The sequence below is a fragment of the Salvelinus sp. IW2-2015 genome, linkage group LG15 (assembly GCF_002910315.2).
Source record: "Salvelinus sp. IW2-2015 linkage group LG15, ASM291031v2, whole genome shotgun sequence".
NCBI classification, from domain to species: domain Eukaryota; kingdom Metazoa; phylum Chordata; class Actinopteri; order Salmoniformes; family Salmonidae; genus Salvelinus; species Salvelinus sp. IW2-2015.
In genome coordinates, this window is record NC_036855.1 from 28,919,911 (window position 1) to 28,938,832 (window position 18,922).

General features: G+C 42.7%; 1 protein-coding gene across 1 annotated transcript in view; it reads right to left on the reverse strand.

Annotated features, from left to right (window-relative positions):
• LOC111974923 (polypeptide N-acetylgalactosaminyltransferase 9) overlaps positions 1-18,922 on the reverse strand; it is an 85,597-nt gene that overhangs the window by 15,057 nt on the left and 51,618 nt on the right. The window contains exons 7-9 of the mRNA XM_024003001.2: positions 11,209-11,394; positions 9,303-9,440; positions 2,039-2,134 (exon numbers count right to left, since the gene is read on the reverse strand). Coding sequence (XP_023858769.1) covers positions 2,039-2,134; positions 9,303-9,440; positions 11,209-11,394 — 420 coding nt within the window. The remainder of the gene's footprint in view (positions 1-2,038; positions 2,135-9,302; positions 9,441-11,208; positions 11,395-18,922) is intronic.

Below are 18,922 nucleotides of genomic sequence, written 5' to 3' on the forward strand. Positions count from 1 at the left end.
CCTATTCTGTATGAGAATGACATCCTATGCCATTTGGACGCAGCCCCTGACTACTACAGATCCCTTTGCTGGGGTCTTAAAAGGCCTCTTAGCATAACTGGTTCAAACAGAGAACAGGGAGCAACATACACCATCCACTGCTCCATGTACACCACACAAATCAGGTATTCCTGCTGGGATGAGCCAGGTGGGTTGAGTGGGGCGACCCTGGCCCTGGAATCCCCATCCTCTGCCATGCCCTATATCAGGATTAGCCCAAATGGACAAGGTGAGCCATTGTCATCTTGGTTTTAAACCTCCTTACAAGAGGCATGGGGGAAACAGAGAGACTAATAAAGATTTATTCCGCACAATTACATTTTTTATACGTAATAGGAAAAGTTCAGTAAAATCAAAACGACTCTAAAAATGGAACTGCATCCGGTGTAGTAGCTTTGTAATCTAATGATACAATGACATAACATTCATTTCCATTTGTTTATTTCCCCTGAGGGTAGGATTAAAGACTCAGTGTAGCTTTACTGGACCGCACTGAGCTCTCTCTGGAGGAGGGAAGGGTAAAGGGCCAGCCAACACTCTGCAACTATTTTATATTCAACATGCGACTGATAATAAACATGTCACTCCGCATCCAGAGGGGGAAAATATCAGCCATGAATAATATTTGCATGATTGCAGGCACACAAAAATAGTTGCGAAGACCCTTTTGCCCTCACACTCACAGGTCAGCACCTAGTGAATATTCTATAATGGAACTACCAGGGAGGCCATTGATTAAAATATTAGAATAAACAAATGGGAAAGCAAAAATCAATCGCATTATGAATTATACTGAACAAAATTATAAACCCAACATTCAACAATTTCAACAATTTTACTGAGTTACAGTTCATATAAGGAACAAAGTCAATATATGTATTTTTTTTTATTAGGCCTTAATCTATCGATTTCACATGACTGGGCAGGGGAGCAGCCATAGGTGTTCCTAGGAGAGCATATGCCCCTCCCACTTGGGAGCCAGGCCCAGCCAATCAGAATGAGTTCATCCACACAAAAAAGGGCTTTATTACAGACAGAAATACTCCTCAGTTTCATCAGCTGTCCAGGTGGGTGGTCTCAGATGATCCTGCAGGTGAAGAACCTGGCAAGGGCGCAGCCATGGGTGGTCCTGGGAGGGCATAGGCCCACCCACTTGGGAGCCAGGCCCATCCAGGCCCCGCCAATCAGAATGATTTTATCCCCACAAAAGGGCTTTATTACAGACAGAAATACTTCTCAGTATCATCAGCTGTCCAGGTGGTTGGTCTCAGATGATCCTGCAGGTGAAGAACCTGGATGTAGAGGTCCTGTGCTGGCATGGTTACACGTGGTTTGCAGCTGTGAGGCCATTTGGACATACTGCCAAATACTCTAAAACCACATTGGAAGCAGCTTATGGTAAAGCAATTAACATTACATTCTCTGTCAACAGCTCTGGTGGACATTACTGGAGTCAGCATGCCAATTGCACGCTCCCTCAAAACTTGAGACATCTGTGGCATTGTGTTGTGTGACAAAACTGGCCTTATATTGTCCCCAGTGTAATGATCATGCTTTTTAATCAGCTTCTTGATATGCCACACCTGTCAGGTGGATGGATTATCTTGGCCAAGGAAAAATGCTCACTAACAGGGATGTAAACAATTTTGTCCACAACATTTGAGAGAAATAAGCTTATTGTGCATATGGAACATTTCTTGGATCTTTTATTTTAGCTCATGAAACATGGGATCAACATTTTACATGTTGCGTTTATATTTTTGTTCATTATATTGTAAATATATTCACAATTCTGAGCTTATTTCCCCAATATGAAATGTGATTTGTAGATTTTGCTTGGCTGTCAATATTAAGATAAGTGTCATACCAAGGCATTACACTGCATACTGTAAGAATAATGCTTAAATTAAGAAAGAAGGTATCTTCATGTTCAACCAACCGAAAATGTAAACAGTTTATATTATTTGTAAATATACAAAAGAGAGTGAAATCTGTTAACCTGTGAGGACATCCCGTGGCAGGGGTAGAGAATGGCTTTGTCATCGTCCTCTGATCCCTGGTCCAGACAGTAGCCACTGGCCTTACTGTTCCTGACCTGTAACACACCAAAAAACATAGACACTTTACTGTTCCTGACATGCAACTCACCTAGTAACAGACACTTTAGTGTTCCTGACCTGTAACATACCAAACACAACATATACTTTACTCTTCCTGAACTGCATCACACAAAACAGCAGACACTCTACTGTTCCTCACCTGCAACACACCAAACAACATAGACACTTTACAGTTCCTAAACTGCAACACAAAAAACAGCACCTAAAATGTACTGTTCATGACCTGGATCACACCAAACAACAGACACTTTACTGTTCCTGACCTGCAACACACCAAACAACAGACTATTTCCTGCTCCTAACTGCAACAGATAAAACAACAGACACTTTACTGTTCCTGACCTGCAAAACACAAACAATAGACACTTTACTGTTCCTGACCTGCAACACACACCAAACAACATAGACACTTTACAGTTCCTAAACTGCAAACACAAAAACAGCACCTAAAATGTACTGTTCATGACCTGGATCACACCAAACAACAGACACTTTACTGTTCCTGACCTGCAACACACCAACAACAGACTATTTCCTGCTCCTAACCTGCAACAGATGAAACAACAGACACTTTACTGTTCCTGACCTGCAAAACACCAAACAATAGACACTTTACTGTTCCTGACCTGCAACACACCAAACAACATCGACACTTTACTGTTCCTGACCTGCAACATACAAAACACACCTATACTTTACTCTTCTGACCTGCAGCACACCAAAACAAGACACTTTACAGTTCCTAACCTGCAACACAAAAAACAGCACCTAAAATGTACTGTTCATGACCTGGATCAACACCAAACAACAGACACTTTAGTGTTCCTGACCTGCAACACACCAAACATCACATATACTTTGCTCTTTGTGACCTGCAGCACACAAACAAAACATAACTTTAGTGTCCTCCTGACCTGCAACACACCAAACAACACAGACACCTTACTGTGCATGACCTGCAACACACCTAACAAGACACTTACTGTTCCTGACCTGCAACACACCAAACAATAGACACTTTACTGTTCCTGACCTGCAACACACCAAACAATAGACACTTTACTGTTCTTGATCTGCAACACACCAAACACCACATATACTTTACTCTTCCTGACCTGCAGCAACCAAAACAACAGACACTTCACTGTTCCTGACCTGTAAACACACCAAACACCATAGACACTTACAGTTTCCTAACTGCAACACAAAACAGCACCTAAAATGTACTGTTCATGACCTGGATCACACAAACAACAGACACTTTAGTGTTCCTGACCTGCAACACACCAAACAACACAGACACTTTACTGTTCCTGACCTGCAACACACCAAACATCACATATACTTTGCTCTTCCTGAACCTGTAACACACCAAACACCACAGCACTTTACAGTTCCTAACCTGCAAACACAACAACAGCACCTAAAATGTACTGTTCATGACCTGGATCACACCAAACAACAGACACTTTACTGTTCCTGCCCGGCAAACACACCAAACAACACAGCACGTTACTGTTCCTGACAGCAACACACCAAACAACACAGACACTCTACTGTGCATGACCTGCAACACACCTAACAATAGACACTTTACTGTTCCTGACCTGCAACACACCAAACAACACAGACACTTTACTGTGCATGACCTGCAACACACCTAACAATAGACACTTTACTGTTCCGGAATACAAAAAGGGCCAAACAACACAGAAACTTTACTGTTCCTGACCTGCAACACACAAAATAACACATACACTTTACTGTTCCTGAACCTGCAACCCACCTAACAACACAGACACTTTACTGTGCATGACCTGCAACACACCTAACAACAGACACTTTACTGTTCCTGACCTGCAACACACAAAACAACACAGAACGTTATTGTTCCTCAATGCAAACACACCAACAACATACACTTTACTGTTCCTGACCCAGCAAACTCAACAAACAACCAATACTTTACTGATCCTGACCTGCAACACACCAAACAATAGACACTTTACTGTTCCTGACCTGCAAAACACCAAACAACACATAAACATTATTGTTCCTGACCTGCAGCACAACAAAAACAACAGATACTTTACTGTGCCGGACCTTCAACACACCAAACAACATTAAACACTTTACTGTTCCTTACCTGCAACAAACCAAACAACACATAAACCTTCTGATCCTGAACTGTAATACACCAAACAACAGATACTTTACTGTTCCCTACCTGCAACAAACCAAAGACACTTTAACTTTACTGTTCCTGACCAGCAAACACCAAACAACAGATACTTTACTGTTCCTGACCTGCAACACAGTAAATAACAGACACTTACTGTTCCTGACCTGCAACACATCAAATAACACGGGCACTTTACTATTCCTGACATGCAACACAAACGAAACAACATACTGTTCCTGACCTGCAACACACCAAACACCACATCAACTTTATTATTCCTGACTTGCAACACACCAAACAACAGATAATTTACTGCTCTTGACCTGCAACAGACAAAAAATACAGACACTTTAATGTTCCTGATCTGCAACATAACAAACACACAAGGTACTTTCTGGTCCTGACCGGCATCACACCAAAAAACAGACACTTTACTGATCCTGACCTGCAATAAACCAAACAGAAATACTGTTCCTGACCTGAAATACACCAAACAACATACTGTTCCTGACCTGCAACACACCAAACAACAAAAAAGCATGCTGTTCCTGACTTGCAACACACCAAACAACAGATATTTTACTCTTCTTGACCTACAACAGACCAAAGAACACATACATTGTAATGTTCCTGAACAGCAACATAACAAACAACACAGATACTTTACTGTTTCTGACCTGCACACACCAAACAACCATAAACCGTACCATTCCTGACATGTAACACACCAAACATACTGTTCCTGACCTGCAACACACCAAACAACATACTGTTCCTGACCTGCAATACACCAAACAACATACAGTTCCTGACCTGCAACACACCAAAAACAACATACTGTTCCTGACCTGCAACCCACCAAACAACAGATGATTTACTGTTCTTGACCTGCAACAGACCAAAACACATACACTTTTATGTTCCTGACCTGCAACATAAACAAACAACAGATACTTTACTGTTCCTAGCCTGCAACACACCAAACAACAAATAACCGTACCAATTCCTGACATGTAACACACCAAAACATACTGTTCCTGACCTGCAACACACCAAACAACATACTGTTCCTGACCTGCAACACACCAAACAAACATACTGTTCCTAACCTGACACACCAAACAACAGATCATTTACTGTTCTTGACCTGCAACGACCAAAGAACACATACACTTTAATGTTCTGACCTGCAACATAACAAACAACAAGATACTTTACCGTTCCTGACCTGCAACACACCAAACAACACAGTCACTTTACTGGTGCTAACCTACAACACACCAAACAACGATACTGTACTTTTTCCTGACCTGCAACACATAAACAACACATACACTTTACTGTTCCTGACCTGCAACACACCAAACAACACAGTCCACTTTACTGGTGCTAACCTGCAACCCACAAAAACAACAGATACTTTACTGTTCCTGACCTGCAACACACCAAACAACATATGATGTACTGTTCTTGACCTGCAACGTACACAACAAACACAGATACTTTACGGTTTCTGACTTGCAACACACAAAACAACACAGCCACTTTACTGTTACTGACTGCAACACACCAAAGAAACAGATACTTTACTGTTCCTGGCTGGCAACACACAAAAACAACATACACACTTTACTGTTCCTGACCTGCGAAACACAAAACAACATAGACACTTTCCTGTTCCTGGCCTGCAACACACCAAACAATGCCATACACCTTTACTGTTCCTGGATCTGCAACACACCAAACATGGCAGATACTTTACTGTTCCTGAACTGCAACACACCATACAAAAAACACTTCACGGTTCCTGACCTGCAACACACCAAACAACACAGATATACACACATGAAGATGGAAATCAGGCTACGCTTAGATTCAGGGAAAGATGTACTAAGTGCATGTGTCTGTGCAAGTTTGCATTTATTATTTTCAGAAGGGAATTAATGCTATAAACACAAAACTGTTGTTATAACAGTCTTATCGAACATATTTTCTATAATTTTTTAGAACCTCTTGTCCAGAATATACTGTAAAATATATATATTTTTAAATATTAGTAATAAGAAACGGCACTTTATCATCTCACATCTCATAAAGTAAGAATGTACACACTACAGTGATGAGAGATTCCATTTTAACCCAATGAGTCCCACCGTAACACCGGYATGTTTTGGACCCCTTTAAAACAGCTACAGACTTCTGGGATTTGTTCTGGACCATTGTATTTGTCTATTTCTTCTGCATCCATAGATACTGTACCAACCATTATTCTATGTTTGTGAGACAAGGGCGGAACCAGAAGGGGCCCGGAGTCGGGTCTTTTTACAAAAACATATGTAGAGTCTTAATAGTTTGAGCTAGTAAAAGCTATCTATAAAAAGCTGAGACTCATGAATACGCACATGTGCCATGTCTATGACACTGGCAAGCATTAGAAGGTAAGGGGTTCTTCTACATAGAAGATCATTGGAAATCCCAGGACATAGTGTCTATAATACTCTAATAAGCTCACATAGTTGCTGTCACAAACTCCAAACTCCAAACTCCACACAGTTATACTTGAATACTTGTATATTAATTTCCCAGTGAGCAAACAAATACATTTTTATCAGGTTTTTCCTTTGGCGGACCTTATTTTTTTTATTGACATCTGTCAATAAAATTCATGAATGCTCCCAAGTTGCGCAGTATCACATCCGGCCATGATTGGGAGTCTCATAGGGTGGAGCACAATTGGCCCAGCGTCGTCCAGGTTTGGCCCGGGGTAGGCCGTCATTGGAAATAAGAATTTGTTCTTAACTTACTTGGCTAGTTAAATAAAGGTTAAATATAAAATAAATAAATAKATGTTTTGTGTTGTTTTGTGTTCTAATTACATTTAGCCTCACTTCATAGTGAGGCTAAATATAAGGGCTGAACATGCAGTTAAATTAATGTCAGATATATGAAAAGCCAATTTTTGCTGGGGTCTCGGGACTGATAGGCTTAATCTAAGATCATGTAAGCAAAATAAACCTCTCTAATCTCTTAGACTCCTCCTAGTCCAGATGGTAGTGTGGATTAGTGTGCCTTTAAGATTATGTGATTGAATGTGTATCACTTTATTTCCACCTTGTGAATGTAACGGGTGTGAAATGGCTAGCTAGTTTGCGGTGCTAGCTAATAGCGTTTTAATCAGTGACCACTCTCTCTGAGACCTTGAAGTAGTTGTTTCCCTTGCTTTGCAAGGGCTGCAGCTTTTGTGAAGCGATAGCTAACAATGCTTCGTAGGCAGCAGTTGCTGATGTATTCAGAGGATCCTTGGTTCAAGCCCAGGTTGTGGTGAGGAGAGGGACAGAAACAATACTGTTACATGAAGATATCTATCATGTTGTGTTGTCTGGTTAAAGTTTAAAGTTTTATTAGTCGTATGTATTTGATACACATGGTATACACCGTCCAACCAAATGCTTACTTGCAGTTTCCTTCTCGACAATGCAACAACAATAAGAAATAATAAAACACAAGAATAAAGACAACTATAAAGTAAATGGCTCAGTAGAACAGAGTAAACATTTTAGCATAAGTATAATACAGGAAGGCAGAATTTATAGTCACGTGGGGAAGGGGGGATCGGGGGATCGGGGYGGCAAGTGTTTAAATTGTGCAGTATTTACAAATCATAGTAAGAAACTGGTAGCAGCGGCTGTGATGTGTGTGTAGCATGAATGTGTTTGTGTGTGTGTGGATGTGTGTATGTCTGAGCTGGTGGTCAATCCAGTTCAAGTGTTCAGCAGMCTGATGGCTTGTAGATAGAAACTGTCTCTGAGCCTGTTGGTATCCGACCTCATGGTCCGATAACGTCTGCTCGACGGTAAGGGAGTGAACAGCCCGTGGCTGGGGTGTGTGGGGTCCTTGATGATGCTGCGGGCCTTCCTCAGGCACRGTTTTCGAGTAGATGTCCTGGATGGATGGGAGCACGGTCCCAGTGATGTACTGGGCCACTGGTCTGGTCAGTGCAGGGGGTGCAGCTGTTGTTCAGCTGCTGCGGTATGGCAACACAAGGTAACTGTTCCAAGACTTGAATKCATTTGCAAGAAGCAGGGCTAGCAGCATTCATGGGGCCAGGGCCGCCAACATTGTGSTGCTTGATGAAGTTACGGCCTATTTTAAATCTGATATATGCCGACCATATACTTGAAAAGCTTATTGATTTTCTCCCCCGACTCTGATGTCGAAATCAATAAGTAAAAGTCTTTTTATTTTACAATGATTCTGAATTGGCTGTCTGACTTCTTGCGCTCAATTTCTCATCCTGTCATAATCTTTTCCGCTGTGCAGGGTTGTGCAGCCGAGCTCAAACAATCAAGTTGGCATCGAAAGCTAATAAGTGRGTAATAAAAACTCATTACGGCGAAATTGCATCAAATTGTGTAGCTGCGCAGCGTTTCTGTGGAAACATGACACCTTTACCTTTCGATGAGTCCCTGTAAATGAATGTGTTTCCTTCAACATGTAATCTTTGCAGAAGTGCAGAAGCGGTGTAATACAATGTCAATGGTAGATTGATTGAGTGCACATTATGTAAACATAGCTCGCGTAGCACTGTATGTGACATTAAGGAAAACACTGCTTCTTATATTGAAGCTCTTATATGCAAATACAGASAAAAAAAACAAAGCACACCCTGCAATCACTGCAAGAGACAAGTGCGTGCCAAATAATTCAACAAAAGACTGAAGGAAAGATTTCATGAATTTGTGGGTTTGCAAATTAACTCATTTGAAATGTGTATTATTTGTAGAAAGTGTCTTCAAACACACAGTAGGCTGCAGCTATTCCACTCAAATATTTTTTTTGTTTTTTATTAGTGAAAATGTAATCGGGTATTCCACTACACAGTATAGGTACTCCACTCAAAACATGCTTTTGTTTTTGTATCGCTATCGTTGATAGTGAATAGTGAACAGTGAATGTCTCACCTCCCCATATGTGATTGTGTTGTTGTAGATGCGCATCTCTGGGTAGACATTTTCCAGGTACCAGTGGAAGCTCCGACACTGCAGCCTCTTCCTCAGGGCTACCCGCTCAGACACGTCCCCATAGTCAACCCCAGGGTTCTGGTAGCAACAGGAAAATAAATCACATTTAACATTTATCCAGGAGGCTATTACTTATTATCTACTTAGCTAAGCAACATGTGACTACACTTGTTGTGGTTTGAATAGACAAATGGAGGCCTGGAAAGACTGCTGGAAGGAGGAAGGGTAGAGAAAAGGAAAAGAAAAGAGAAGCTGAGAGAGGAATAGTGGGTTTGGTTTAGAGATGGATGGATGGTGGCCTGTCATGTGGGACCRTCATTGTTCTTTCATTAGACATGTATGCTGTGCAAATTCTAATCAGCTGCTTAATTATGAGTCCTCACGGCCCCACCGTGCCGGCTGGTGTTGTGCATGGAGGTGGCTGCTTAATAACTGCTCTGCTCTGAGCTCTGCACTGTGCCCTGGCCTCTGCAGCAGACATACACTGCCTCATTAAGAGGCACACTGACTTTAAAAATCTCCCTTTTCCACGGGTATCAACCATATTTTAATATCTGAGAATAATGGCATTGTCCTCTGTCTTTCTAACTAGCTATAACATTGGGCTAACAGATGCATACCATTTGGGAGACGTTATTTGGACTACCTGATGGTGGTAACCACAGTGAATCATAGACCCTGCACTCCTAGCAGAGTAACCAATAACCAATTATTCTGTGTGTGTGGTGGAGGGAATGGGAGATGGATTAGTTATAACATTAAACGTTTTGTACAGTACATAAAATAACTTCAGGCAAAAGCACCATGCCACTGGGATTGTAATTACATAAAGAATGTTTTGCGATAAGCTAGTTTGTCTATAGGGTGCTGTCTTAGTTACTGTCGGAGGCCTTCAATCAGTAGGCTGCTCCTCCTGCATGCATCCATTGTACCTCTCCCTTCTTCTCCCTAGCTTTCTGCCACATTTACAGAGGCATTGGCCTCCCTAGGATTGTTACCTTAATGTGGTCCTGTGCAGGAGGCCTTGTTTGAGTGAAACACAATCCAAAGTTTGTTTCTACTGACAATAATGTTTTGAAAAACATACAATTTCTACCAGGCTGTGTTTTAATAAAGCATTGTCACCTGCCCCTGTGACACACAGATCTTTTGCAGTACAGAATTTTTTTGGGATTATTGAAAATTATTATTTTCCAAGCCCATTTCAATGGCTCTTGAAAGCAATTACGTCTAAACTGATGTGTATGAAAGTGGACTCTGATTAAATGAAAGGCCCCCTCATTCATTTGGTTTCAGCTCTCAGCTCCACCACTCAGAGCCAGACGTCGTCGTTCAGATCTCACTGAGCTGCTCTGAAGGTTGAGTGGGATGAAATCTGAATTCTGAATTTCCATTGAGGCATAGTCTCTCTAGAGGGGCCCTGCCCGGCACAGAACAGGATGCTGGTCTGAATGAACAAGTGGTGAGGATGGAGGATGGAGGATGGATGGATGGATGTATGGGTGAGTAAAAGAGCAGACAGTGTTCGAACTCTGTGTTCGAACTCTGCCTCCTGTGCGCCATAATACTGTGTTACTCTGCTGAGCTAAAGCTTTGGTATTAGCTAACACAAGTCTTCAGGTCTTAGGCAAGGTTACTCATGAGCTTGGCTCACCGAACCACCTCCATTACACTCAATAGAAATACGCCCTGTTTTGTCATAGAATGTCATTCTATTTATATCATCAATAGAAATAAGCCTTTTCTTTTCATAGAATGTCATTCTATTTCTATCTTCACACTAGCCTTGACCTTGGCCGTATGTTTCTCCATAGGTCCGGCGCTGTCAGACCATGGCTATGCTCACATTCATGGGGATATTCCAGGCCATGTAGACGTGGGACTTGTACTCGTCCATCCAGACCTCGGCGGCCCGCAGGGCGTTCCTCTTGGCATAGTAGTCAATGTCATTGTTGTACGGCTTCTTTGTCCGCTCGATGTGCGCCACTCTGGCGCAGGGCAGCACCTCCATGCTCCCGCCGCACTGCCACACCTAGAGAGGAGACAGCAGAGAGAGGACAGAGTCAAGCCTAGTCTAGAGGATTGTTTAGTAGTTCAGACAGAGAAAGCGTCTGTATCTGCAAGATTTCCTGCTAGCTGTTATAGCTGCCTCCTTGTTTATCTTTTTACGGAGGAGGTTGTTTGCTTGATGCACCAATTAGGTTCTACAGGCCATTCTTTTCTGCTGAAGTGGGTGAAAACAGGCCTGATAAATGGGTCTGTATGGGAATGGCCCATAAATATGAGTGTCCCTAGAGAGTTTCCTGTGACACACAGTATCCCTGGCACTGGATTGTGGTTGAATAGTGTCTGTCTGTGAAAAAGTGGTAATACATAAAAATAGGTGGTAAAAGCATGTAATCCTGGAGAAAAACGTCRATCACTGCAAAAAGTATTGACTGACTACGGGCCTGAAAAATGCAGTGACACTCAACTGTGACCGACTCAATACTCAAGGAAMGAAAATAGTGGCTGCATCATCAGCAACGACTACCAGAATGAATTCTTCCAGGTTATTGGAAAACAATTCCAACCTAAGGTGTCACACCCTGATCTGTTTCACCTGTCTTTGTGATTGTCTCCACCCCACTCCAGGTATCGCCCATCTTCCCCATTATCCCRTGTGTATTTATACCTGTGTTCTCTGTTCTTCTGTTGACAAACAAGACGAACTGGCAAGTCAACCAGCGTTTTTGCCCCAGCTCCTGGTTTTCCCAGTCTCTCTTTTTCTCGCCCTCCTGGTTTTGACCCTTGCCTGTCCTGAAAATGAGCCCACCTGCTTGCCTGACCACTCTGCCTGACCCTGAGCCTGCCTGCCGACCTGTACCTTAGCCCCAACTCTGGATTATTGACCACTGCTTACCCTGACCCTGACCCTGACTGCTGTCCGGTACCGTTGCCCCACCTCTGGTTTACAGACCCCTGCCTGCCTTGACCCGTCTATTGCCTGCCCCTGTTGGATTATTAAACCATTTTTTATTCGACGTTGTCTGCATCTGGGTCTTACCTTCATACCTGTTATAAGGATAACACTTGCCCAGACACAAAATTACAGCATATAAAGGAAAGTCAAAAGTAGAGAGGGAGAGAGAACTTAAACGAGAACATTTCCAACACCAGAGCAGAAAGATAGAGGACAGCATATGGTAATGTAGTCCTCCTGTCTTTTAAACTGCAGAGCCACCAGCACTCCGAGAGTCTCTTAATGACAATCTTCACAATGCAGAACAGATGTTCCAAACCATTAACATTCCACTGAACCCAACATTTACCTCATGCTCAGCATAAGAGGACACAGATAACTGCCTGCATGCCGCAGAAAAACACCCTGAAGAAACCAGGACATCCACCAGTCGAATTTATAGTACCGAAATACTAATACGTGTTTTAATTACATACTAATGAGTCACCACCCTAAAGTAAAAACTAAATTTAGACTAGCAGTGACATCACCATTGTTTTGGAGGGGTAGTAAGAAATACTTGACATGATAGTGACTTACTGTAGGTGTACCACTAATGTTTCATATTTTGTGTTAGCATGGATTCCACTGTGCTCCTACTTTATGTCAAACATAAAAGGGTTTCGTACCAAACTGCATGCAATGACGCATGTTGGTCCACTGAGTGAGTGTGGGCATGAGGCAGAGCAGAGGGAATTGAGTCAGTAGGAGAAATGTCATTTCTCAGATTCCATTGATTGATGGATCCCTAGTCAGGATACATTGCGGCACAAGTTTGTTCTCCACCCTTTTTGCTGGACAGGGCTGCATAAATGAAACCCATTGCATTTACTTGGGCCTTCCACTGACACTAAAAACAATGCTTGCATTGGAAAACATCCCTTTGTTAAGTGTATGACCCCAAAAAGACTGCTGCTATGCAGAGCATATACTCCTCCATCTTTTCCCTAGCAGTTTGTGGCAGCTTATGTTGGAACTTCTTGTACTTCACCGCACATAACGCAGAGGTATTTGAGCGATTGTATTACAAGCACTATACACATAGAGTATGCTGTGCTGAGTGCTAACAAAAGGAGAAAGTATTCAAATATACCAAATAAATTCTTGCTGGTCTGTGAAATTCATTGAGGAAAGATGTTGGAGCCGCTAAGCCCCCAAGCCATATGGTACTGTGTGCCACGTTCATGGAAATTAAATACATCAAATATTAATCAAGTCACTGTTACCATAACTTGCATGTACTGTACAGTATCACTCAAGTGTGTTTAATTGAATGTTAATAAAGGCATAACATTAATACATTTGTTTTCTGATCCATTCCCTGGCTGTGAAGGCCTTTGCCCTCCTCCAACTCACACCCTRAATGGTTGCATTTGACTCAATCAACCTCCATAGTGACCCAGATTGGTTGTAAACCCTCTCTTAGATTAAACAGCAGTGAAGTGTGGAGTGACCCTGGACTAATAAATCAATCAGCGCTATTACCATTACATGACCAATAGGCACCTTCATGGCTACAACATACAAACGACTTGCATTCATTGTGTGTCTGTGGATGACATTGCATTCACTAATAGATTACTTATTACTTTACTGATCAATGGTTAGGTTTCAAATAACACAGACCTAATCAAACAAACACAGACTCATCTTCAACCCTGCCTCTACTGAAGCACAAGCACTTAACTGATGAACATGCAGTGGTAATACACTATTATCAACATATTCAAATAATGATRGACATATTTTCATTAAAAACTTTATTTTGATGAATTTATTCATACTATTTCATCCTTCCACAAGATATAGTCCCGACACAAATCTAGGGTTGCTACCCAAGCCGGCTGGTTGTTCGTTCTATCGGTTCGGTTGCCAGAGATGCTACCCAGTAGTTCATTKTTTTTGCTCTGTATCTATGGACATGGCCCAGTCGTTTGTTATAAATGTTCCATTGCCAAACTGGCTGGCAACGTTCGTATCTCTTGCTTGCTAGCTAGCCAACTACGGCTAACTTACAGTCACGTCAAAAAGCGCAGCCAGAATAACAGCAAAGTAGCTGCATTTGCATTTGTTTAAGCTGTTTTCTAGTGACATTTATTTGGATACATCCATAACAATGAGCTAATGAGTTGCAATTTTGCCTGGCATAGAAAATGTGCTCACTCGTCAGGAGCTAGCCAACAACGCAGCTAACACAATCACTTCAATCACCTATATTCTCAGTCAATGTGCACACCAGAGTAATAGCTGGATCGTAAACAGGGATTTGCCAGATAAACGCTGTAGCTTTAGTCTGTACATAAATCATAACCCTCTGTGGTGCCTATCAGAGTCAACAAGAAACTCCTAGCTAGGCCTCTGTTACAGTCAGGACATTTTCAATGTGTTCTTTATAAAACTGTGCAGGATAGCATTGGGTGATTGCAGAGATGGATCTGCACAGGTAATGCTTGTTTACTTACCAAGTGTGTCAGAGTGGGTGTATCAAATCAAATCCAGTTCTATTTGTCACATGCACCTATTATAAATGGTGTAGACTTTACTGTGAAATGTTTGCTTACAAGCCCTTCCCAACGATGCAGAGTTTAAAAATTAAATAGTAACACAAGAGGAATACAATTAAATACACAAGCATGAAGCTATAGCCTATGCAGGGAGGACAAGTACCAGATCAATGTGCAGAGGTACGAGATATGAGGTAGATATGTACTGTACATGAAGGCAGGGTAAAGTGACTAGGCATCAGGATAGATAATAATAATAAGAGTAAAATAAGGAACAGAGTAGCAGCAGCAAAGGATCAGTGTAAAAGTGTGTGTCTGTGAATGTGCGTTTGTGTTTGTGTTGTGTGTTGGGACGTATGGTTTGAACAGTGTGCGTTTATCTAAGATTGTCCTTTCTGTCTATTCTTGTAATCAGCCTGAATGACATTGAAAAAGCCTAATCAGATCAGACCAGACAAATCCTCTATGACAGGGTAGGTTTGGGAAATAAATAGCTAACAGACATCACAGAACATGGAGTCTGAGGAGAGTCAGGTCAGTTCCTTTTTAAAAACACACAAAATCATCAGTGATAATGTGACCTTTGCAGCATAAGAGATAGAGAGTTAGTCAATCAGAGAGAGAACAGGTGGTGTGCAGCAGGCCAGTACCAGGCAGAGGAAGGAGCAGACTGCAGGCTTCTCATGTATGTCACGTCTGTTCCAGGATGTCTTATGACGCTGCTGCCACTCTCTAGTAACTTTGGAGGTCTCAGCCAGGGCATTAGCTAAACAAATCAGACCAAATGCATTTTTTTCCCTGGACACAAAAGGCATAATGATGATGTGATGATTGCACCAGGGCTGCGTGGAAAACACATTTATGCCATGCTGACAGAGCCTCGCCAGCACAGCTTGCGCCTGATCTCCTCAAATAGACAATAATTGATCTGTATGTGAATCATCTGGCCTGTCAAGTCACGTTAAAAAGTGTTTTCTATAAGCAGTAATCAAACTTCTCATTACCAAAGTAAAACAATAATTATCTCAAATATATTAAGTTAAATTGGAGTCTTGCCCTGATATATGGTTGTTGATTCATATGGCATCATAGTAGTCAACAGCCATMCATCAGGGTAAGTTGGTGACCAACACAGAAGTATCATACACAGATTACCTTTTCACCTCTAAATAGATTAGGAAACAAACATCTCTAAGTATCTTACTATGGTTTCATAGGAATATAAAGTGAAGTCTGATTTGCATAAATTCCTCTTTAAACGCAGGATAGAGATCATTAAGAGGCATCACCTAACATAGGAGACTGTTTACTTTGATGGAGAGGTAATTTAATTGCCTATTTTTTGCTCTTGTGTGGCGTTAGTTAATTGGCACAGGACCATTTGGGTGAGCTAAGCCCTAGAGGGATATAGGAAACATCAACTGTAAAAACCATAAAAACTATTAACAGCAGTAAACAGAATTGGAAACAGCACCATTACACAGTATCGCTACTAACCCAACATATTGGAGAATCTAAGGTCTATATAAGGTTCTGTTACTCAGAGGATCTCTTACATTAGTGTTCTTCAAACTTTCTTTCCCCATGTACTTTCTTTCATGAACACTGCTATGCAGAGTCTGCATCTAAACCCTCTAATCTACCAGAAATCATGAAGTAAGGAGACAYGGAAAGAAYAGGAGACAAGGAGAGGAGACAAGGTTGGAACACCCAGCAATGGGACTTAGTCGGAGATCATCAGAAGGTTTCCTGAAGTCCTGCTGACTTAATTTTCTGCCTCATCTTGCTTGGTAGCTGTCTGATTTGACAGACAGCTTGGAAAATTGTCCAGTAACACAAATAATATAATTCTAATTAAACTCTTTATGACAAAACATAAGGCCTTATTTTGAGGCCTAGCTTTACCTGTAACATCTGCTTCCAACTCACACCCTCAAAGATCCCCTGAACGCAGCTACTTTCCACCTTCCAGCTCACACTCTCAAACACCTAGATCCCTGAACGCAGCTCACTTTCCAGCTCACACTCTCAAACACCTAGATCCCCTGAACGCAGCTCACTTTCCAGCTCACACTCTCAAACACCTAGATCCCCTGAACGCAGCTCACTCTCCAGATCCCAATCACTGAATTCTAGTCACTTGTTCACACACCTGTTTGTCATTATCACACATTATTTAGTTCAGTTCTTTGCACCCCATCACTGTGAGGTATTGTTTGTTTTGTGACACGTCTTTCAGAGCACTGGGTTTCCCATGATATACTCCTCCTGTGTATGATAGTTTTTGCCTGCCTCACTAATGATGCCTTTTGCCTATTCCCTGCTGTACTTTAGCCTATTGGATTTCCTGTTATCTACCTATTTGCCTGATCTCCCAGACTATGTTACTAGCCTGCTCCCTGCCTGTATGTTGCCCTTTTGGACCCCCTGTGTATGACCTCTGCCTGCCCCTGGACCCAGTACCTGCCTCCTCCTGTGGTCCTTTGCAAAAAACCTGCTGCGCCTGCGTTTAAACCAGCTCTCTGCTCGCCTCATGCATTTACATTCCCTCATTCAGTGGCCTGAAACTCATGGTTTAAAGGCCACAACAGGCCTGCAAGTTGGGTTGCAAATTTCTGGTAACTTTCCAAAATTCCCGATTTCCAGGAATCTTCAACCGGATTTCTGTAAAACCTGGAAAATGTTCCAGAATTTTTAACCCTACCTGCAAGTCACATTATGCTGCTTGCAAAGTTATGTTGAATTTCTTGGTTGATGTGACATTTAATTTGAGTCAGTACACAAACATAAGTATAAATGACTTTCATTGATTTTGAGTTCAACTTACAAGAAGTATTTGAGTAAAAAATGCAATGGGGTTTGTAGTGTAACTACTGTGCCGAGTCGGTTCCTTCCAGTGACTTTAGGAGCTTCTTGGGAGGGTACACAGGTTAAGCGCCATATTTATTGGTCATATTGTAAGCATGGTTGACTAAGCTAAGGACAATGGACCCTGGCATGACCCCAGCTGTAACGACTCTCCTCCTCCTCTTCATCCGAAGAGGAGGAGCAGGGATTAAACCAAGGTGCAGCGGGTTGTGAATACATATAGATTTATTTGCTGACGAAGACGAACACAAAAAACTTATACTTGCATAAACTACAAAACAACAAACGACGTTAAACAGACCTGAACTGGTGAACATAAAAACAATGACTCATGAACAGGAAAGAACGAACGAGGACGGACAGTACCGTGTGGTGCAATAAACACAGACACGCGACACCACCCACGACAAACAATTGAAACAACCTCCCTATGTTGTTCTCAATAGAGGAAACGAAAACACCTGCCTCTGATTGAGAGCCATACAAGGTCAATTAAACCTGACACTTAACATAGAACAAACACAGACTGCCCACCACTCACGTCCTGACCCACTAAACACAACAATAAAAAGGAAACAAGGTCAGAACGTGACAGAACCCCCCCTTAAGGTGCGAACTCCGGACGCACATAAAAAAAGTCTAGGGGAGGTCTGGTGGGCATCTGTCCGCGGCGGCGGCTCTGGCGCAGGACGTGGATCCCATCCACCATAATAAATCCCCGCTTCTGTGGCCTCCTAAGGTGGCGACCCTCGCCACCGACCTTGGACTGGGAACCCTAGACATGGGTCCCGCTGGATTTAGGGGCAGCCCGGACTGAGGGACGGCAGCTCCGACTGAGGACAACACCGGACTGGCTGGCGGATCCTGGCTGGGCTGCTTGGCGGATCCTGGCTAGCTGGCTCTGGCTGGTCCTGGCTGGACGCTCTGCTGGTCTGGCTGGACGGCTTTGCGGGTCCTGGCTGGACGGCTCTGGCTGACGGCTCTGGCTGGGTGCTGGCTGGCGGAAAGCTCTGGCTGGTCCTGGTGGCGGAAGGCTCTGGCTGATCCGGTCTGGCGGAAGGCTCTGGCTGATCCGGTCGGGCGGAAGGCTTGGCTGATCCGGTCTGGCGGAAGGCTCTGCTGATCCGTCTGCGGAAGGCTCTGGTCCGCTGGCGGAAGGCTCTGGCTGATCCGGTCTGGCGGAAGGC